The sequence below is a fragment of the Plecotus auritus genome, assembly GCF_963455305.1.
Source record: "Plecotus auritus genome assembly, chromosome: 3".
Taxonomy (NCBI): domain Eukaryota; kingdom Metazoa; phylum Chordata; class Mammalia; order Chiroptera; family Vespertilionidae; genus Plecotus; species Plecotus auritus.
Window position 1 is genome coordinate 108,232,540 of NC_137772.1, and position 22,715 is coordinate 108,255,254.

A 22,715-nucleotide genomic window follows, 5' to 3' on the forward strand; every position below is an offset into this window, starting at 1 on the left:
AAAGCATAATGCTGAATTCTTATAACAAAATATCTAGTGTGCTTATTACACATGATTATAATTTATAAAATAATGGGGCTTATCGAATTTATTTATTTATTTTGACTTATCTGTATATTAATGACTTGCTTTGCCTCCCTACTGTGAATAACTTGAAAGGCTCATTGATTAAGTCATAGGATTTATAGTTAGATAGATTCTACCACATTCTGATAACTTTTTTTGGCTTTATATGTACTTATTCTTCCTGGATCTTACTTTCCTCAATTGTAAAAATAAGGACCTCACCTACTTAATAGGGTGTGTGAACTTTAAATACTATAAGATATGCAAAAGCACCTAGCACAGCATTTAATACATGATTATAAGGAATGTAAGCCCAAAGAGAAAGGGACTCTCCCCTTCTGCATAAATGAAAAATTCTCTAAGTTGTTTGTTTATAGCACTTGCATTTTTAAATTCCTTATATACAGTATTTATAAAACACAAAATTTATCGTAAGGTAAAACTTCATCTTTAGATCAATCATGATTTTTATGCATTTAACACAGGGGTTTGTTTTATTGTAATAGCTCTCCTAGCACTCACTGAGAGGGTGTATTTTCAAGAATCTCAAAATAGTGAATTTTATGTATAGCATTACTTTGTTACTTTGAGGTAGCCAGATAAACCTCAGTTATTATATTTACCACCTTTATATAACATTTTATTTATATTCACCAGTTAATTAATCACACTTTTCTCTCTCTGTCATGGACAAAAGCTTACTCATATATATTTGTGTGGTAAACAAGAGGTCAACAGGCCTCTGTATGCTGTCCAGGTTCTTAAATGAAAAGCTAAATTGTATTTCTTTTGTAGAAACATTGTTGATGCACAAAATTCTCGTCCCATTGAAGATTTATTCAGGATAAATATGTCTGAGAAGAAACGATGTAAGAGAGTACTTGAACAGGTAATTATCTCAAGATTGCTATATAAATGATACCGTGGTTTTTTTCAATGTTGATGAAGAAATAAGTTCTAATCTTTTTCCTATATTAACTTTGATGAATAACCTGACTGCTGCCATGTGATGGGTTAATGATGACATTCATACAGAATATGCAGAAGAAATAGAGCTGAGTGAAAGGGACACTGGAGGATGAAGAGATAGCTTGAAAATGAGAAGCCAGTTGGCCACTCAGGTTGAGCCTCATGGGGCATTTATTCTCAGTTCCTTGATAGCTTTACCATGGCTCCAAGCTTTTGTCTTTAATTTTTTCTGTTTAGGAACTTGGTTGTTTGAATTTGCTTTGTTATTAAACTTATATTAATCAAATTCATAAGAGATGAACAATAAAGCAAAATCCCAGTTTATTAATTTAAAACCTCTTGGAGGGTAAAAAGTGGTACTTGCCCAAGCCTAGAAATCTTGATTTGTCATATAAGGTAGTGACTTCTTAGGATTTTGATGGCTAGAAACTGAATTAGTAATTAGAAGGCTAAGCCTTGCAGCCCAATCATTAATCCTGACACCCTTTACTAAGCACAGGGAGAGTAGAGAACTTTGCCTTACTCATAAATTACTGTAGCAGAAGCAATACTTAAGCCCACATTTTTGTTGTTGTTAATACTCACCTGAGGATATTTTTTCCCATTGATTTTTAGAGAGTAGAAGGGAGGGGGAGAGACAGAGAGAAATAGCTATGTGAGAGAGACACAATGTTGCCTCCTTGCACACACCTAACTGGGGCCGGGATCAAGCCTAAAACTGAGGTACATGCCCTTGACCAGAATTGAACCTGGGAGCCTTCAGTCTGCAGTCCAATACTTGAACCAATGAGCCAAACTGGCTAGGGCCTAAGCCAGCCTTGGGCAAACTATGGCCCGCGGGCTGGATCCGGCTGTTCTATCCGGTTCTCTTGCTCTCCCCTCCGCTCCTTTACTTTGAATTTATATTAGTTCACACAAACACTCCATCCATGCTTTTGTTCCGGCCCTCCGGTCCAGTTTAAGAACCCATTGTGGCCCTCGAGTCAAAAAGTTTGCCTACCCCTGGCCTAAGCCCACATTTTAATGCCTTTTTTTTTTTTCAATTACAGTTGACATCCTATATAGTAAAGAAGTAATATGCAAATTGATCCTCACACCATCGCACAAGATGGCTGCCCCCATGTGGTCAAAGATGGCCACCACAAGATGGCTGGCAGGGGAGGGTAGTTGTGGGTGATCAGGCCAGCAGGGGAGGGTAGTTGTGGGCGATCAGGCCAGCAGGGGAGGGTAGTTGTGGGCTATCAGGCCAGCAGGTGAGGGCAGTTGGGGGTTACCGGGCCAGCAGGGGAGGGCAGTTGGGGGTTACCGGGCCAGCAGGGAAGGGCAGTTGGGGCGATCGGGCTAGCAGGGGAGCAGTTAGGCGTTCATCAGGCTGGCAGGGGAGTTGTTAGGAAGTGATCAGGCTGGCAGGCAGGCTAGTGGTTAGGAGCCAGCAGTCCCAGATTGAGAGAGGGATGTCCGACTGCCGGTTTAGGCCTGATCCCATAGGCAGTCGGACATCCCCCAAGAGGCCCCAGATTGGAGAGGGTGCAGGCTGGGCTGAGGTACCCCCCCCTGCAGTGCACGAATTTCGTGCACTGGGCCTCTAGTGTAATATATTAGTTTGAGGTGTACACCCCAGTGATTAAACATTATATAATTTACTAAGTGATCATCCTGTTAGAACTCATACCCATCTGACACCAAATATAGTTATTCAAATATTATTGACTATACTCTTTATTCTGAACTTTACATCCACATGACTATTCTGTAATATCCAATTTGAACTTCTAAATCCCTTCACCTTTTTTACCCATCCTCCCAGTCTCCCTCCTATCTGCAGCTGTCAAAAATGATTTCTATATCTAAGAATCTGTTTTTGCTCTGCTTGTTCATTTATTTTGTTTTTCAGATTCACTTGTTGATAAATATATACTTACTAGAGGCCCGGTGCACAAAATTCATGCACGGGGGTGTGTGTGTTCCTCAGCCCAGCCTGCACCCTCTCCAATCTGGGACATTCCTCTCACAATTCAGGACTGGTGGCTTCCAACTGCTCGCCTTCCTGCCTTCCTGATTGCCCCTAACTGCTTCTGCCTGCCAGCCTGATCACCCCCTAACCACTCCCCTGCCAGCCTGATTGATGCCTAACTGCTCCCCTGCCAGTCTGATTGCTCCTAACTGCCCTCCCCTGCAGGCCTGGTTACCCCTAACTGCCCTCCCCTGCAGGCCTGGTCCCCCCCAACTGCCCTTCCCTGCAGGCCCAGTCGCCCCCAACTTCCCTCCTCTGCCAGCCTGGTTACCCCTAACTGCCCTCCCCTGCAGGCCTGGTCCCTCCCAGCTGTCCTCCCCTGCTGGCCTGATCGCCCACAACTGCCCTCCCTTGCAGGCCTGGTCCTTTCCAACTGCCCTCCCCTGCTGGCCATCTTGTGGTGGTCATCTTGTGTCCACATGGGGGCAGCCATCTTGTGTGTTGGAGTGACAGTCAATTTGCATATTACTCTTTTATTAGATAGGATAGAGGCCTGATGCACGGGTGGGGGCCAGCTGGTTTGCCTTGAAGGGTGTCCCAGATCAGGGTGGTGGTTCCCTTGGGGCATGGGGCAGCCTGGGCGAGGGTCCTGTGGTGGTTTTGCAGGGCGGCCATGCCCCCCGGCGACCCAAGTGGAGGTCCTGGTATCTGGGATTTATTTATCTTCTATAATTGAAACTTTGTAGCCTCGAGTGGAGGCCAGGGCAGGCCAGGGCTGCCGGAAGCTTGGCTTCCTCCATTGCCGGGAAAACCCAAGCCTCCTGCTTGCTCCATGGCTGCAGCCATCTTGGTTAGGTTAATTTGCATACTCGCTCCTGATTGGCTGGTGGGCCTGGCTTGTGGGCGTAGCAGAGGTACGATCAATTTGCATGTTTCTCTTTTATTAGTGTAGATTGTCAATTTATTGTTCATATGTCTTATCTTTCTTTTCCTCCTTCTTAAAGAAGATACTTTAATATTTCATGTAATACTGGTTTGGTTGTGATTAACACCTTTAACTTTCTCTTTCTTGTCTGGGAAGCTCTTTTTATGTTCTTTGATTCTAAATTGATAGCTTTGCTGAATAGAGTGATCTTGGTTTACATATAGTAAACCCTCGATTTTGCAGACCTTGATTTAACACAGTTTTGATTTAACAGACAAAATTTCCAGTCTGTATGTCATATGTGAAAATTAACACCCTGTTATTTTTTAAATGCTTTTAACCAAGATTGCTTATAATTAAATTAACACGTTATTTTTTTGTTATTAATTCACTACTACTTTTATAAATTTCAGTGAATAGGTCATATGTTGGAAAAAAAGCTGTAGTAATTTCAGTGACATAAATATTACATATCCAGAGCTATAATCTACATATTTAAATCCAAGGGTCACTGCTTGTAAACAATGTTTGGCGAATGATGAGAACGTGATCACACCACATCATATGCAGTAATTGGTTGACCCATGGCATGACTCTCATCAGCAGTGTTAACTTCTGCTGGCTGATGTTCCTTTTTGTGCTAAGCCATGTCCCAGCCATGTGCATTTGTTTACTAACAGTGACTGGTGAATGCACACTTTTACTAGACCTATTCAGTATAAGTTTAAAATTACTGTAATACATATAGAAAACTCTGTGAAATTAAACTTTCCATACATAATTTTAATTACAGAAATGTTTCTACATAAGTAAAAATAGGTCAACTAATTTGTAAATCTTTTAACATATGCATTCATAAAAACTACTTTATTATATAACATACTTTCAGTTTTAATGGACACCTCCTCACCTGAATTAGTCTGTTATATTGAGGTTTTACTGTAGGTTCTCACTGTTCATTGCTTTGAATATTTCTTGTCATTCTTTCTGGCCTGCAAAATTTCTTTGTGAAATCAGCTGACAGTCTTATGGGAGCTCCCTTGCAGGTAACTAACAAATCTTTTTCTCTTGATGGTTTCAAGATTCTTTCTTTGTCTTTAACCTTTTGCATTTTAATTTATGTGTCTTGGTGTGGGTGTCTTTAAGTTCATCTTGTTTGGGACTCTGCTTCCTGGACTTATACATCTATTTCCTTCACCAGGTTAGGAAAGTTTTCTGTCATTTTTTTTTTCTTCAAATAGGTTTTCAATTTCTTGCTCACTCTCTTCTCCTTCCAATACCCCCATGATGCAGTGTTGGCACACTTGAAGTTGTTCCAGAGGCTCTCTACACTATTACTGGAAAGGAGTCCAGCCTGCAGCAGTTCTTCCTAGGGCTGGCCGGTAGTGTGTGGGTTCTGGATTTTGTGCAGAAAAGATTTCATAATATGAGTTCAGGTGATTTTGAGAGTACAGTTATTAAAGTTAGCAACAGTGAAAGAAGGAAGGGCTTAGGATAGAAGAAGCAATAGGAGAGCCTAGGAGGGGCTGCTTTGGCTATCTAGAAATGTTATAGGAAATAAATGTGTGGGCTGGACTGTTGTCAGCTCACTGGAAATTCAAAGAGAGGGGGCCCTGGAGACAGGTTCACGGGGCTTGCCTGGGATTAGCTGCTGCTGCCCATTGCTCCCCTGGTTGCAAGTCTTGTGGGGTCCATTAGAGTTTAGTTGATGCATGCCTGTGGGGGGAAAAATAGGCTTTGAAAGGGAAAGATGTGGGTATGCTTCTGGGAGGGAGAGCATGTGCTAGAACCTTCATTTTGATGGTGTAAGGCTGGGAGTTTAGGAAAGTTTTAGGGGAGGGTCTCAATAGAATATTCATCAGCTTTTCTGGGACTGGAATGGAAATACAACTGAGGCCTAGATGTTATCTCTAGGATGGTGATCTTTTGTATCTGGCTATAAATAGTTTGGCCAGTTTGTTCAGCTATCTGTGTTAGTTTCCTCATTCCACTTGCCACGGAATTTTCTGCGCTTCTTACTATCCTTCCTCAACTCTATCTTCAGTTGTTTTGCATTCTTTTTTTCTTTTTGTTGTTCTGATTGAGTGTTTTTTGCTTCTTTATTTTCCAAATTGCTGATTTGATTCACAGCTTCATCTGCTGTACCATTAATTCCTTGTAAATTATTCTTTATTTCAATTATAGTATATCCTTCATTTCTGACTGCTTTCTATGTCCTTTTTCATGAAGTTGAAAGTCCTGTTGAAAAAGAATTTCTACATACAATATAGGATTTTCTATATACAATATCATGTTATCTGCAAAGATATATATAATTTTTTTCCTAATTACCCTGGCTAAAACCTCCAGTACAAGTTCAATAGAAATGGTGAGAGTAAACATCCTTATCTTCTTTCTGATCTTTAAAAGAATGTATCTACTTCACTAAGTTCTGTGAAGCTCTCACTCAATAAGTTCCTTGAGCATCCTTATAACCATTGTTTTGAACTATGTATCTGGTAGTTTGCTTGCCTCCATTTCATTTATTTTGAAAATTTCTTATTTTGGAAATTTCTCCTGTTCTTTCATTTAGAACCTGTTTCTTTGTCTCCACATTTTGTCTGCTTCCCTACGTTTGTTTCTATGTATTAGGTAGAGCTGCTACATCTCCTGGACTTGATAGAGTGACCTTGTCCTGTAGGCCCTGGCTCAGCCTTCCCAGTCATAGGAGCTGGGTGTTCCAGATGCACCCCTGTGTGTGCTGTGTGCACTGTCCTGCTGTAGTGGAGCCATGAATGCTATTGGTGTCACTGGAAGGAATTGGCTGCGAGTACCTTCTGTGACTACAATTGAATTGATCCTACAGAGTAGGACTTGTTTCACTGGGGCTTTGGTGTTCCCGGAGTCTGCACCTGAGTGTGTCCCTTGTGTAGATGGTAGGGTGGTATAATCTGGTGTGATCTGAAGCTGTCCATCGGGTGCACTGACTTTGGGCCTCCCAGGAGGAGCAAGGTCAGTTAATACATGTGCCTTGCCTGGGGCCACCTAGCTCAAGCTACCGAGTGATCCGCAGATGGCTGTTACTTGTCTTGGGATTGGAGGTGCCCAGGAGAGGCCAAGCTGCGAACCAAGTCCAGCAGCCACTAGTGCTTGGCCTGGGGCCACTTAGCAAGAGGTACAGCATAAACATAAGCCAGATGCTGCTTGTTTGATAGGTTTTAGTAAAGTCTGAAGCATGAGGCAAGAGAGACCATTGGTATGGAAAAGCCACTGGAAATGTCTTGGATGGGCCCACAATTGGGTGGGGTGGGGTCTCAGGGAATTACCAGGTTAGGGCAGACAGTGTTAGCTAGGTTGATGGAGACTCAGATATGGTGCCCACCCGCTGGCTCTGTTTGGAGAGAAGGAATGTTTCAGAAAAAGGAACAGTGGCCTCTGTCAGTACTTTTTTTCTGGCAGAAAGCTGACCCTTCAGTTCTCGGCCTGATACTAAACAATTCAGTTCCTCCCCATATGTTTCTGGTTCCTTTCAAGCTGCTTCCCCGGCACTAGTACTCAGAGGGTGTGAGTTGGAGTAAGTCCATATACAGGCCCTTTAAAAGGAACTGCCTGGGACTCCAGCAGCCCTCCTTCTCACTCAGCCACAATTCCCACTGGTTTTTACAGCCAGAAGTTATGAGGACTTCCCTTTCTGTGAGCCCGTATTTCTTTACTTTAATAAGTTCTTCATTGATTTCCTTGACTAAGTTCTTTAAGGCATCAAGAATTTTCTGCTGTAGTTTTTTTCATAATAAAACATTCTGATCATGTCATTTCTTTCTCAGAAATAATCTGGGTCTTAGTGTTCTGTGGAATAGTCCCTCTGGTCAATGTACAGTGTTTCTGGAAGGTAAACTTGAAGAGCCTTTAAAATGTTCACATCTTTTAACCCACAAATGCTATTTAGAAATTTATTCTGTGTAAATAAATAGAAAAGTACAAATTAATATATAAGGGCATTTATCCTGGTACTATTCATAATATTCCAAAATTGAGATGATTTTTAGGATTGGCATATTAGTAGTAGGCTGAATTATATAGCTAATGATATGTGTGAATGAATTTACACTGAATGGCCAGATTATTATGATCTCTGAACACATAATAATCTGGCCACTCAGTGTGTGTGTGTGTGTGTGTGTGTGTGTGTGTGTGTGTGTGTGTATAATTAGAGGCCTGGTGCATGAATTCGTGCATGGGTGGGGTCCGGCCAGCCTGGCCAGAGGGAGGGGACATGGGCAGTTGGCCGGCCTGCCTGCTGGTCGAACTCCTAGTCGAGGGGACAATTTGCATATTAGCCTTTTATTATATAGGAATATACACTGAGTGGCCAGATTATTATGTGTTCAGAGATCATATTAATCTGGCCACACAGTGTATACAACTAATGTATCTCTACAACAGTATATAGAATATCATACATATTTTTAAATATAACTATTTATACATAACTTGATATTCCTATAACATAGTATAAATCTATTGGAATGTATATCACATATACTATTTTTCATTTACTTAATAAGTACTTATTGGTCAGTAACTCAATATGTGTTAAGCATCGTTTTAGAAGCTGGGGATAAAATATTAAATCAGACCAAAATCCCATCCCTCCATATATATCAAAGTTATGTAACATTAAATTGAACACTCTGCTTTTTTTAACATTACAGCTCTTTAGACACCCCATGCCCCATGTTGTTTCTATTTCCTCCTTTAAGTTATAAACTTCTTCAGAATGGAAACCATGTTTCTTTCATCTAAGTGATCTCTGTGCTTTGTCTGTATCATGAGGTTGGTGATTATAGAGTTGGACAATGTTATATCTTGGTCATTGGAAAAATGGAACATATTCAATAGTAAATGGACATTTTTGCACACAGTTTACAAAATGCATTGTGAAGATATCTTTAAGTCTTAGTTGTGACATTAAAAACTTTGTTACCATTTTAATAACTCCATTTAAATAAAGTGATTTTTACTTACTAATTTTGGTCATGTTTACCATTATAAGTGCTGATTGATATAAGAACAGATTGAATGGGATGCTGTTCCTTAATTCATATTTTATAGCAGGACTTTCCAAATCCAGGATACTTAATTTTATAAGTTTATTTGTGTGTGTTTTTTTTACCACTCTCTTCTTTTTTATGTTACAGGCTTTCAAAGGAGGCTGCAAAGCTCCTCATGCTATGATATCTTCCTGTGGAACAATCCCAGGAAATCCATATCCCAAAGGAAAACCTAGTCGCATAAATGGAATTTTCCCAGTAAGCATACTTTTATAGCTATATCTGAAACTTCTTGTGGCTAAACATGAAATATAGCATAGTTATGATATTTAAAGAAAATGTAAGTTGATGAGGCTTCCACAAAGAAAAGGAATTTTGTTATGTCAGCAACTTAATTCATATATTGAAAGTTGATATATAAACTACATTAAAATATTTTTGTAAAATGTACAGAAGAACAAGCCAAATAGCAAAGAAGATGATTTTGCTTTGTTTTATTTTTCCAAGTATTTTAGAAGCACTGATTTACATTTAGTATAAGAGCATCTCTCAGTATTCCTCAGTTTCACAGTTAAGTATGTTTGGAAAACTACATGCAATATTTTTTTCCTGGAAAATCTCATTGTATAATAAAGACTCTGAGAAGTCTAATAAGAAAGAAACTTGTTTTTATATCATCCAGTGTTTCTAAGCTTTTTTGTAAGCTAACTGTTTCAAAGAATGGTGTTTATTATTGTAGTGTTATAAATAACCCTAAAACTTAGTGGATTAAAACAGAAAACATTTATTATCTCATGTAGTTGCTATGAATCAGGGATCTGGGAATGGCTTAGCTTGGTCCTGACTCAGGGATTCTCATGAGGCTGCAGTTATCTGAAGGCTTAATTGGAGCTCCAGACTATACTTTCAAAGTGGCTCACTTATATGCCTGGCAAGTTAGTGTAGGTTGTTGGCAAGAGGTCTTTGTTCTCTATCATAAGGACTTTTCCATAGTGCTGGTTGAGTACCTCATGACATGGCAGCTGACTTCCACCAGAGCCAATCATCTAAGAGAAGATAAGTGGAATCTGTGTTGTCTTGTATGACTTAACCTTGGAAGTCAAATGCCATCATTTCTGGAATATCCTGTGTGTTGCACAGGTTAGCCCTATTCATTCTGGAAGGGGACTGAACAGAGCATATTGGAGGTGAGGATCACTGGGCACCATCTTGGAAGTTGGCTTCCAACCATTTAGGGACACACACTATTAGGGTGACACAGTGTAGTAGTCAACTTATTCTGGTCTGTTAATTATAGCAGCCTTGAGTAAGGTCTCATTTGCTTTTGTACAATATAAACTTATCATGCTTAATGCTTATAGAGAACACCATATTTTTGTCATCATGTTTCAACTGTAATATAGGTACTCTTTGATTCTTACATATACTATAGCATTGGAAGTCTATTTCTGGTTGCACCTGTTGGGAGGGAAAATAATTAAAGTGTGCTTTATCCTGTTCTCTTATTATGTGTGTACTTCTGAGGACCCCTGTACCTGTTTTGAGGATTCCGTGGCAGAGGAGTGATGAGGAATTTATCAGGGTCATGCATCCAGGGCAGGATTGAATCTGAAATCCAAGTCTTTAAATGCCTACCAGGTCCTTTTCTTCACTATAATACAGGCATTCCTCAAAGATATTGTGGGTTCAATTCCAGACCACTTCAATAAAGGAAGCGCCACAATAAAGCAAGTCTTAATCTTTTTGTTGGTGGAGATTTGCCTTTGATGTAAAAAATGCGATATCTGAAGTGCAATAAACAAAAAGTACAATAAAATGAGATACGCCTATATAGTGAGGGTTTTTTGTTTTTGCTTTAGGGTTTCTTAAAAGTCTCAATTCTTTTTCTTTTTTATAGGGAACCCCTTTGAAAAAAGATGGTGAAGAATGTACCAATGAAGGCAAAGGAATAGCTGCACGGATTCTTGGACCATCTAAACCAGTATGTTTAGAAAATAAATGATGAAACAGGTCATAACTCTTAGATGTAGTTTTCTGTCTGTTCAAAGCATAAATTCTTTTTTTGTGTGTTGGGAAGTTCAAAGTATACTAAAATCCCTCAGGAAATGCATGGCCTAGGACAATATAGTATATTTAGTTAATAGTGCTAAGGGCCCTTTTGAATTTAATGTTTTGTTTTAAAGTGAAAACATATAATTTGTTTTTATTTTTTTCTCCTGCCACATTTAGCTGTTCCTTTGGAGGTATAAAGTATGGAGGGTTCACTTTAAGATTATGGTTTGGCCAAATTAGTATTAGCTTTAGTAAAAAAAGACAGAGCAAAAGGAGATTAAGAATATTTTCAAGGGAGTGATAATAATTGATTGGAATATAAATTGAACAGAAGACAACCGGTGGTTTGAAGGATCATTAAAATTGAAGTACTGCAGGCCTCCACATGGCCACCTTGCAGTTCCTTCCTGTCCACCTGATAACGCCCATGGCAGTTGTTTATAGAAAAATAGTTACAGATCAGAATTTTTGCACAAGACTAATGCATCATATAGGACTGCCATTATGAGAGCTAGAAAGAATCTGGGTCCTTTATTGTCAGTAGAGCCCTTCTGCATCAAGAATATAAGTATACACTCCCTTTAACAGGTGTACTTGCTCATTCATATGAGTCTCTCTCTCTCTCTCTCTCTCTCTCTCTCTCTCTCTCTCTCTCTCTCTCTCTCATCATAAAAGTACAGTATTTGGCTTAGCTTTTCAGATACCTCTGCTTCTCTAGAGACCAGTTCTTTTAAGTTCTTTATTATTTACATAAGTTCCATCAAAGATAAAAGATTTGTGTATTTCAAAAGGCAAAAAAAAAGACTAAAATACTGAATTCATAATTCCAGGCTACATTCTGCTACATTTGGCAGCATGTTGAATGCTAAAGAAAACTGTTTTTTGTTTTTGATTTGCAAAAGGGGAAAAGAGGGTAAGATGAATGCATTCCTAATAAGTTTGGAGGATTTTTGAAGGTTCTTTGGTAGCTTTAATTCCAAAAGCTAGAGAATTTCTTTTGTTACTTAGGAAGAGGTAAGAATTCTTGAATTAAATTAGGCAGATCAGAGAGAAATTGGCTGTTTGGGATAAGATCTGACCCTTCACTGGAGACGATTTGATGCTGAAATAAAAAATAAACACCTCTGTGGCAATCTAAGGCCGGGTCTACCTTTGGAATTTAATAGGAACTACATGTTTTAAAGCAAATAAATTTTCCTTGTTTGTGCCATGTGTTGGTCCAGTAGCATTAGCTTTGCTGGGCATTTTTAGCCTCTCAGGACTAAATATTTTGAAACAAGTTACATTTTGTTTTGCCAATAGAGTGCTTAGTTGATTTACTTCTAACTGCTGTACTTTGCCCCCTCATTTAGCCTCCTTCAACATACAATCCACATAAACCCGTTCCTTATCCAATACCTCCATGTCGGCCACATGCAACTATTACACCAAGTAAGGAGTTCTTTCATGTTTTACACTTTTTCATTTTGCTCTTTACTTATTAAATTGAAAGTAAGTGTTGGTATATGTACTTGGGAAATCTCAAGCACCTATAAAATGTTCTGTGATTTGTTAACTTACCCACAGTCAGCTTAACTAGTGTCTTGGTCTACGACAATGCAGCAGACAATTTATTTAGGATATTTTCCTTTTGCTAAATGAATTATAGATTATTTTTTGACTTTATTTATTATCATGGGTTTTCTCTTTGGTAAATCATCTTGAATCTCTTTTTGATAATTGGTATTCAAAGGCATCCTTACTGCACTTACAATAATTTAAGTATGACAGGTTCTGCCTGCCATACCATTTAGTGAGCTTATGCCTGGGGTTAGCATGCAGTGTTGGAAATAAGAATCTCTAATTATCTTATTTGCTCTATTTTCACCTAATCCAGTACCAAACCTTCACGTAAAATGCAACTCTATTATATTGCAGTTTTAAAAATAAATTAGATAGATGCATTAATATAGTTGAACTCCTAGCCACAAAATGATAATAAATTATATATTTTTCTATTATGTTTTTATTTTAGGTGCTTATAATAATGCAGGTCTAGTACCATTAGCCAATGTCATAGCTCCTGGTGTACCCCCTCCACCTCCATATACTCCTAATCCAGCAGGAACAGGTAAACTAATGTTATGGGGTATTCAAAATATATAAATTATTCATACATGAATGTACACTTGGAAAGGATAGTTGTTTGAAATGGTGTGTCATAAAAGAGGGAGCACCATTGTCTTGACAAACTAAGAGCCATGAATCCGAGTGTGATATGGAGATTTTCCTAGAGCGCTCTTCGACTACATGTGTGAACACGAGTGGGCTATAGAAATAAGAATCATTTCTCATGAGCAAGAAACTTCGGCAGAAAAAGTGTAATTGTCTTAATGAACAAATTATTTATACAATGGGGAAGAAAATCTTATAATGGGTTGTTTAGAGGGGCTTAAACTCTTTCCCCCAGCACTTGCCAGTTAATCTTTTCCTTGGGAACATGGGATATGAAGCATAAATATTTTATTCTATACTAGAGGCCCAATGCCTGAAAATTCATGCAAGAGTAGACATTCCTTACCCTGGATGCTGACACTGTTTCTCTGTGGCACCCGGGACGCGGGCTTCCCTCCTCCGGCAGCCAGCAGGCACCTGGGACCCGGGCTGGCTTCCCTCGGGCCAGCTGCAGGCACCCGGGACCCAGGCTGGCTTCCCTCAGGCCCTGGCTTCGTCAGGAAGGACAACGGAATGACATCTGGAAGCTGTCCGGTCTAATTAGCATATTACCCTTTTATTATTATAGACAGATATTGCCAAACTGTTCTCCAAAAAGAGTACTAATTTATACCTGCCAGTGAGAGTATGTAGTGTAAAGTTTCTTCACATCTTTTCAACATGGGATATTATCTATATTTTGACTTTTGCCAATCTAATAAGGCTGATTTAGCTTACGTTTTAGTTTGTGTCTTTTTTTTTTTAATATATTTTATTGATTTTCTACAGAGAGGAAGGGAGAGGGATAGAGAGCCAGAAACATCGATGAGAGAGAAACATCGATCAGCTGCCTCCTGCACACCCCCTAGTGGGGATGTGCCCGCAACCAAGGTACATGCCCTTGACCGGAATCGAACCTGGGACCCTTCAGTCCGCAGGCCAACGCTCTATCCACTGAGCCAAACCAGTCAGGGATAGTTTGTGTCTTTTACAAAAGTTTAATTTTTATTTTAATCAGCTATTACTTATTTGACTCTTCTGAGTTTTATTTTTTGCTCAGGAAACCCTTCCTCATCCCAACAGTATGAAAATATCATCTATATTCATTCTCTAATTACTTTTATAGTAATTCTTTTTTAATGTGTAGCTTTTAATCCACTGCCATTTATTTTTATACTATAAGCCTGATGCACAAGGATTCATGCACGAATAGGCCTTCCTTCCCCTGACTTCCAGCACCGGCTTCCCTCCGGCCGCTGCCACCACCCACCGGGGGTGTGCTCCGAGCTGTGCCGGGGCTGCTGGGAGCACGCCCTCACCCCAGGTGTGTGTCTGCTGGGGTGGGGGCGTGCTCTGAGCCGCGCTGCAGCCGCTGGTAACAAATCCCCACCCCTAGTGTGTGTCCACTGGGGTGGAGTGTGCTCCGAGCCGCACCGCGGCCGCTCAGAGCACGCTCCCACCTGTGCTGTGTGTCCGCTGGGGCTGAGGGTGCCACACAGTCCCCTCCCGCCCATCTGTGCGCGCCATCTCCTCCTGAGCGGTTGTGATGCAGCCTCCTCCTGAGCCAGTCGTGACGCCCTGCTAATTTGCATATAACCTGTTTATACATATATATATATATATGTATGTATGTTTAGGGGAGGAGTAGAACCTAACTTTTTATCTGCCTTCCCAGAGACTCAAAATTTCTTTTTTATTTATTTAATGTTTTTTATTATGATTTTTTTATTTTTTATTTCTTTATTGATTAAGGTGTTACATATGTGTCCTTATTCCTCCATTATCCCCCCACCCCCAACTCATGTGCTCACCCCCCTGTTGTCTGTGTCCATTGGTTAGGCTTATATGCATGCATACAAGTCCTTTGGTTGATCTCTGCCTGTAACCCCTCCCCTCCCCTACCTTCATAGTTTGATGGTCTGATCGATGTTTCCCTGTATCTGGATCTGTTTTTGTTCATCAGTTTATGTTGTTCATTATATTGCATAAATGAGGGAGATCATGTGATATTTATCTTTCTCTGACTGGCTTATTTTGCTTAGCATAATGCTCTCCAGTTCCATCCATGCTGTTGCAAATGGTAAGAACTCCTTTTTTACTGCAGTGTAGTATTCCATTGTATAGATTTACCACAAATTTTTAATCCACTCATCTGCTGATGGGCACTTAGGCTGTTTCCAAATCTTAGCTATGGTGAATTGTGCTGCTATGAACATAGGGGTGCATATATCCTTTCTGATTTGTTTCTAGTTTCTTGGGATATATTCCTAGAAGTGGTATCACTGGGTCAAATGGGAGTCCATTTTTAGTTTTTTGAGGAAACTCCATACTGTTCTCCACAGTGGCTGTACCAGTCTCCATTTCCATCAGCAGTGCAAGAGGGTTCCTTTTTCTCCGTGTCTTTGCCAGCATTTGTTGTTTGTTGATTTGTTTATGATAGCCATTCTGAAAGGTGTGAGATGATACCACATTGCTGTTTGATTTGCATCTCTTGGATGATTAGTGACTTTGAGCATGTTTTCATATGTCTCTTGGCCTTCCTTCTGTCTTCTTTTAAAAAGTATCTATTTAGGTCTGTTGCCCATTTTTTGACTGGGTTGTTTATCTTCCTTTTGTTAAGTTGTATGAGTTCCCTGTAAATGCTAGAGATTAAACCCTTATCGGTGATGACATTGGCAAATATGTTCTCCCATGCAGTGGGCTTTCTTCTTGTTTTGTTGATGGTTTCTTTTTGCTGTGCAGAAGCTTCTTATTTTGATGTAGTCCCATTTGTTTATTTTCTCTTTAGTTTCCATTGCCCTAGGAGAAGTATCAGTGAAGAAATTGCTTCAGCATATGTCTGAGATTTTGCTGCCTGTGGATTACTCTAGTGTTTTTATGGTTTCCCATCTTATGTTTAAGTCCTTTATCCATTTTGAGTTTATTTTTGTGTATGGTGTTAAGTTGGTGGTCTTGTTTCATTTTTTTGCATGTATCTGTCCAATTTTCCCAACACCATTTGTTGAAGAGACTGTCTTGACTCCATTATATGTTCATGCCTCCTGTGTCAAATATTAATTGAGCATAGTGGTTTGGGCTGACTTCTGGGTTCTCTACTCTATTCCATTTGTCTATATGTCTCTTCTTGTGCCAGTTCCAGGCAGTTTTGAGAACAGTGGCTTTGTAATACAGCTTGAAATCTGGTATTGAAATCCCACCTACTTTGTTCTTCTTTCTCAGGATTGCTGCAGCTATTCGGGGTCTTTTTTTATTCCAGATGAATTATTGGAAAGTTTATTCTAGGTCTGTGAAATATGCTGTTGGTATTTTAATGGGTAGTGCATTGAATCTATAGATTGTTTTGGGTAGTGTAGACATTTTGATGATGTTGATTCTACCAATCCATGAACACGGTATGTTCTTCCATCTGTTTATGTCTTCCTCTATCTCTTTATTCAGTGTCCTGTAGTTTTCCATGTATAGGTCTTTTACCTCCTTAGTTAAGTTTATTCCTAGGTATCTAAATTTTTTTGGTGCGATGGTAAATGTGATCGTTTTTTTTTAAATCTCTCTTTCTGTAAGTTCACTATTGTTGTATGAAAATGCCGTAGATTTCTTGGCATTAATTTTGTATCCTGCTCCATTGCAGAATTCATTTAATAAATTCTTTTTCTATTTTACTGGCCAGAATAGTTTTGCTGATTGCAGCTGAGTACTCTGGTTGATGTGAGTTGCAAAACATTATTTTCAAAATACTTTATTTCTTGCTTTTGTTTATGGTACCTTTTACCTTTACAGTTTTACATTTTTGCATAGAAAAATAGAGTCTATGAAAGAAATGCTGGAATCGTGTTATCTTGACTCATATCTTCTTAACTCTAGGTAGACCAGGTAATCTAGGTCTTGTGAGACTCTTACTACATCTGGAATTTATACTCATCGGGGCAAAATAGAGGTTCATCTTAATTTTTTCACCCAAGATGATAGTCATTTAGGCCAGCATCATTTATTCACTAATTTATTTTCTCTACTGCTTTAAAATATCAGATTTTAGTTTTCATATACACACACAGCTCTAATTCTGTGTTTTTTATTTTATTTTACTCTGTTCCAATCCTATATAATAAAAGGCTAATATGCAAATTGTCCCTTTACTGGGAATTCAACCAGAGTGTGGGGCTGGCCAAACTCCCGCTCCCCCTCCCCTGAGCCAGCCCCGCCCCTGATGGGCCCCCCCACCCCGGTCATGGGCGGGGCCTGCCTACCAACCTCCAGTGTCCCCTCCCCTGTGCCGGCCCAGCCCAATTGTCCCCTATCAGGGTGGGCCAGCCAGACCCCACCTGTGCATGTATTTTGTGCACTGGGCTTCAGCCCAACTTGCAAACTCTCCAATCCGGGACCCCTCAGGGGATGTCTGATCCCGGGGATTAGGCCTCAACTGGCAGTTGGATAACCCTCTCACAATACAGGAACGCTGGCTCTTAACTGCTCACCTGCCTGCCTGTTGGCCCCAACTGCCCCCTCCTGCCAGCTTGGGCACCCCCCACTCACTCCCACCCCCACCAGCCTGGTCGCCCCTAACTGCCCCCCTTGCCGGCCTGGTCGCCCCACGCAGCCTGCTGTTCGGTTGTCCGTCTGTTTGTTTCAGTCGTGAAGGCCCCTGTCTGTTTATATATTAGGATTAGGCTATAATGATGCCATATTCACTTGATTAGTAGATTTAAAGTATGTTTTGATATGTGATAACGCTAACTTTGACTCACAATATTTTTATTTTTGTTAAATATTTTTTATTGTTGATAGTTTTACAGATATCTCCCATTTTCCTCCCCATCTCTTAACATTTTTATATTTAAACCATTTTTGGAAATTTATTCTTTACTCTGAACTTTAAGATCATTTTATGCAATTAAAAACAGTTGAATTTATGTGTATATAGTTATATAGTAACTAGAGGCCCAGTGCATGAAAATTCATGCACTGGAGGGGTGGTCCCTCAGCCCAGCCTACCCCCTCTCACAGTCCAGGAGCCCTCAGTGGTGGGAGGCGACCCACCAATCAGGGAAGGCGACGCCCCCTCACACATCTGTTGCTGCCACTGCTGGCAGTGCAAGCCTCGGCCGGCCCTGGGTACCAGAGCCTCGGGTGGCCTTGGGCGCCCAGGCAGCCACCATCAGAGGCTTGCCTGCACCTCAGGCCGGCCCTGGGCGGCTGGGGTGCTGAGGGGACTGGGGGACTCCAGCAGCAGGCACGCGGAGTGTCCGGGCCCGCCTGTGGGCGGGCCTGGCCTTGCTGCACATTTGCCGCCCCAGTGGGGCTGAGGAGACTGGGTGCCGCCTTCTTGTGGCTGTGTGTGCCGCCATCTTTGCAACAGCGTGAGGGTTAATTAGCATATTCCCTCTTTATTAGATAGGATTTGGGGAAAATTGACATTTTTATAATATTAAGTATTATGTATGTCCTTATAGCTTGTCAAATGGTAGCATTTCTCCCCCAGGGTTTATATTCTCTCAAGAAGATTTTGTGATTTTCTTTTTCTTTTATTTTTTATGCTTAAAATCTTCACTTTATTTTATTTTATTTTTTAAAATCTTTATTGTTGAAAGTATTACATATGTTCCCTTTTTCCCCCCTTTGACCTCTTCTATCCCTCTCGAACTCCCTGCCCCAGGCAATCACCACCCTATTGTCTGCATATAAGTTCTTTGATTGTTCTCTTCCCACCCACCAACCCTACCCCACATTCCCTCTGACATTCCACAGGCTATTCCATGCTTCTATGTCTCTGGATCTATTTTGTTCATCAGTTCATTTTGTTCATTAGATTCCACAAATGAGTTAGATCATGGGATACTTGTCTTTCTCTGACTGGCTTATTTTGCTTAGGATAATACTCTCCAGGTCCCTCCATGCTGTCTCAAAGGATAAGAGACCTTTATTTCTTTACTGCTACATAGTATTCCATGGTGCAAATGTACCACAGCTTTTTTATCCACTCATCTACTAAAGGCACTTGGGATGTTTCAGTTGTTACTTCTTCACTTTCTTTTCTGATATTTATTTGGGTCCTCTCTGTTTCTTGATGAGTCTGGCTAATGGTTCATCAATCTTGTTTATCTTTTCAAAGACCTAGCTCTTGATTTCCTTGTACTGTTTTTTTAGTCTCTCTTTTCTTTTTGGTCTAATCTTTATTATTCCCTTCCTTCTACTTACTCTGGGCTTTTCTAGTTGTTCTCTTTTTAATTTTTTAAGTTGTAGGGTTAAATAGTTTCATATTGATTTTTCTTGTTTTTTAAGGTAGGTCTTAGTGCTCTCAACTTCCTTTTCAGGACTGCTTTTGTTGTGTCCTAGAGATTTGGGGTTGTGTGTTCATTTTCATTTGTTTCCAGGAAGTTTTTTATTGGGTAACTCATTCATTGTTTAATAAAATGCTATTTAGCCTCCATGTATTTAAATGTTTTTTGAGTGTTCTTACTGTAGTTGATTTTTAATTTTATTCCATTGTGATCTCTGAAGATGCTTGATCTGATTTCAATCTTCTTTAACTTGTAGAAGCTTGTTTTGTGTCCTAACCTGTGGTCTGCCTTTAAGAATAACCCATGTATACTTGAGGAGAATGTCTATTCTGTAGCTTTGGGGTGAATTGTTTTATAAATGTCAATTAAATCCATCTGATCTAGTGTGTCCTTTAGAGTCACTGTTTCCTTGTTAACTTTTTATCTACATAATCTACCCACTGAATTCAGTAGAGTGTTAAAATCCCCCACTATGACTGTATTGGTGTTGATCTCTCCCTTAATTTCACCTAGAAGTTTTTTTAATATATTTGGGTGCTCCTCTTTTGGGTGCATATATGTTTACCAGGGTAATATCCTCTTGTTAGATAGATTCTTTTAGTATTAAAATAGTGACTTTTAGTGTCTCTTATGCTGGCCTTTATTTTGAAGTCTATTTTGTCAGCTTTTTTTTTTTTCATTTGCATGGAAATTTTTTTTCTATCTATGCATTCTCTTTCTATGTGCATCTTTTGTTCTGAGGTGGGTCTCTTTTAGATAGCATATAAAAGTCATATTTTGGTATCTATTCAGCCACCCTGTGTCTTTTGATTGGACCATTTAAGCCATTTACATTTAAGGTTATTATTGATAGGTATTTATTTATTACCATTTTAATTATTTTTCTCTCTATGTTTCTCTCTCTATTTCTTCTCATTATAGCAGTCCTTTTAGCATTCCTTTCAGGGCTGGTTAGGTGGTGATATACTACTTTAATATTTTTGTTGCCTTGGAAGCTTCTTATTTCACCATCTATGTTTAATTTTTAAAATTTTATTTTTTTGTTTATAGTATTACAAATAGTAGTACATATGTCTCCTTTTTTTCCCCATTGACCTTCCCCCGGTCTCCCCTACACCCCAGCACATGCCCGCACCCCACCACCCCAGTGTCTTGTGTCCATTGGTTATGCTTATATGCATACATACAAGTCCTTCGGTTGATCTCTTACCCCCGCCCCCTCCAAAACTCCCCAGCCTTCCCTCTGTAATTTGACAGTCTGTTTGTTCTATGCTTCTCTGCCTCTGTATCTATCTTTTGGTTCATTAGGTTATAATGTTCTTTATTATCCATAAATGAGTGAGATCATGTGGTATTTTTCTTTCACTGACTGGCTTATTTCACTGAGCATAATGCTCTCCAGTTCCATCCATGCTCTTACAAATGGTAAGAATTCCTTCTTTTATATAGCAGCGTAGTATTCCACTGTGTAGATGTACCATCATTTTCTAATCCACTCATCTGTAGATGGGGATTGAGGCTGTTTTCAAATCTTACCTATTGTAAATAGTGCAGCTATGAACATAGGGGTACAATATCCTTTCTGATTGGTGTTTCTAGTTTCTTGGGATATATTCCTAGAACTGGTATTACTGGGTCAAATGGCAGTTCCATTTTTAAATTTTTGAGGAAACTCCATACTGTTCTCCACAGTGGCTGCACCAGTCTGCATTCCCACCAGCAGTGCAAGAGGGTTCCTTTTTCTCCACATCCTCGCTAACACTTGTCGTTTGTTGATTTGTTGATGATAGCCATTCTGACAGGTGTGAGATGGTACCTCATTGTTGTTTTGATTTGCATCTCTTGGATCATTAGTGACTTTGAACATGTTTTCATTTGTCTCTGGGCCTTCTGTATGTCCTCTTTCGTAAAGTGTCTATTTAGATCCGTTGACCATTTTTTGATTGTATCGTTTATCTTCCTTTTGTTAAGTTGTATGAGTTCTCTATAAATTTTGGAGATTAAACCCTTATCGGAAATATCATTGGCAAATATGTTCTCCCAAGCAGTGGGCTCTCTTGTTCTTTTGTTGATGGTTTCCTTTCCTGTGCAAAAGATTTTTATTTTGATGTACTCCCATTTGTTTATTTTCTCTTTAGTCTCTCTTGCCCTAGGGTCTGTGTCTGTAAAGATATTGCTACGACGTATGTCTGCAATTTTGCTGCCTATGGAGTCTTGTAGGATTTTTATGGTTTCCCGTCTTACATTCAAGTCCTTTAGCCACTTTGAGTTTGTTTTGTGTATGGTGTAAGTTGGTGATCTAGTTTCATTTTTTTGCATGTATCTGAACAATTTTCCCAGCACCATGTACTAAAGAGACTGTTTGACTCCATTGTATGCTCTTACCTTTGTCAAATATTAATTGAGTATAATGGCTTGGGTCAATTTCTGGGTTCTCTATTCTGTTCCATTGGTCTATTTATCTGTTCCTGTGCCAGGACCAGGCAGTTCTGAGAACAGTGGCTTGGTAATATAGCTTGATATCTGGTATAGTGATACCTCCAACTTTGTTCTTCTTTCTGAGGATAGCTGTGGCTATTCGAGGTCTTTTTTTATTCCAGATGAATTTTTGGAGAGTTTGTTCTAAATCTTTGAAATATGCCATTGGTATTTTAATAGGTATTGCATTGAATCTATAGATTGTTTTAGGTAGTATGGACATTTTAATGATGTTAATTCTACCAACCCATGAACATCGTATGTTCTTCCATTTGTTTATGTCTTCCTCTATCTCTTTTTTCAACGTCCTGTAGTTTTCCGAGTATAGGTCTTTTACGTCCTTTGTTAAGCTTATTCCTAGGTATCTTAAATTTTTGGTACAATGGTAAATTGAATTGTTTTTTTCATTTCTCTTTCTGTGAGTTCATTATTGGTGTATAAAAAGGCCATAGATTTCTGGGTGTTAATTTTGTATCCTGCTACATTACCAAATTCATTTATTAGGTCTAGTAGCTTTTTGTGGAGTCTTTGGAGTTTTCTATGCATACTATCATGTCATCTGTAAATAAGGACAGTTTTACTTCTTCTTTTCCAATTTGGATGCCTTTTATTTCTTGTCTGATCGCTATGGCTAGTACTTCTAGTACTAGGTTGAACAGGAGTGGTGAAAGTGGGCATCCTTGTCTTGTTCCTGTTCTTAGGGGAAATGAGTTTAGTTTTTGCCCATTGAGTATGATGTTGGCTGTGGGTTTGTCATATAGGGCTTTTATTAT

General features: G+C 39.6%; 1 protein-coding gene across 3 annotated transcripts in view; it reads left to right on the forward strand.

Moving 5' to 3' along the window:
* Positions 1-22,715, forward strand: part of PROSER1 (proline and serine rich 1) — a 70,625-nt gene that overhangs the window by 12,145 nt on the left and 35,765 nt on the right. For all 3 annotated transcript variants that reach the window (XM_080659395.1, XM_080659396.1, XM_080659397.1), the window contains 5 exons: positions 862-955; positions 9,092-9,202; positions 10,842-10,925; positions 12,349-12,427; positions 13,011-13,106. In XM_080659395.1, the coding sequence (XP_080515521.1) occupies positions 862-955; positions 9,092-9,202; positions 10,842-10,925; positions 12,349-12,427; positions 13,011-13,106 (464 nt within the window). The remainder of the gene's footprint in view (positions 1-861; positions 956-9,091; positions 9,203-10,841; positions 10,926-12,348; positions 12,428-13,010; positions 13,107-22,715) is intronic.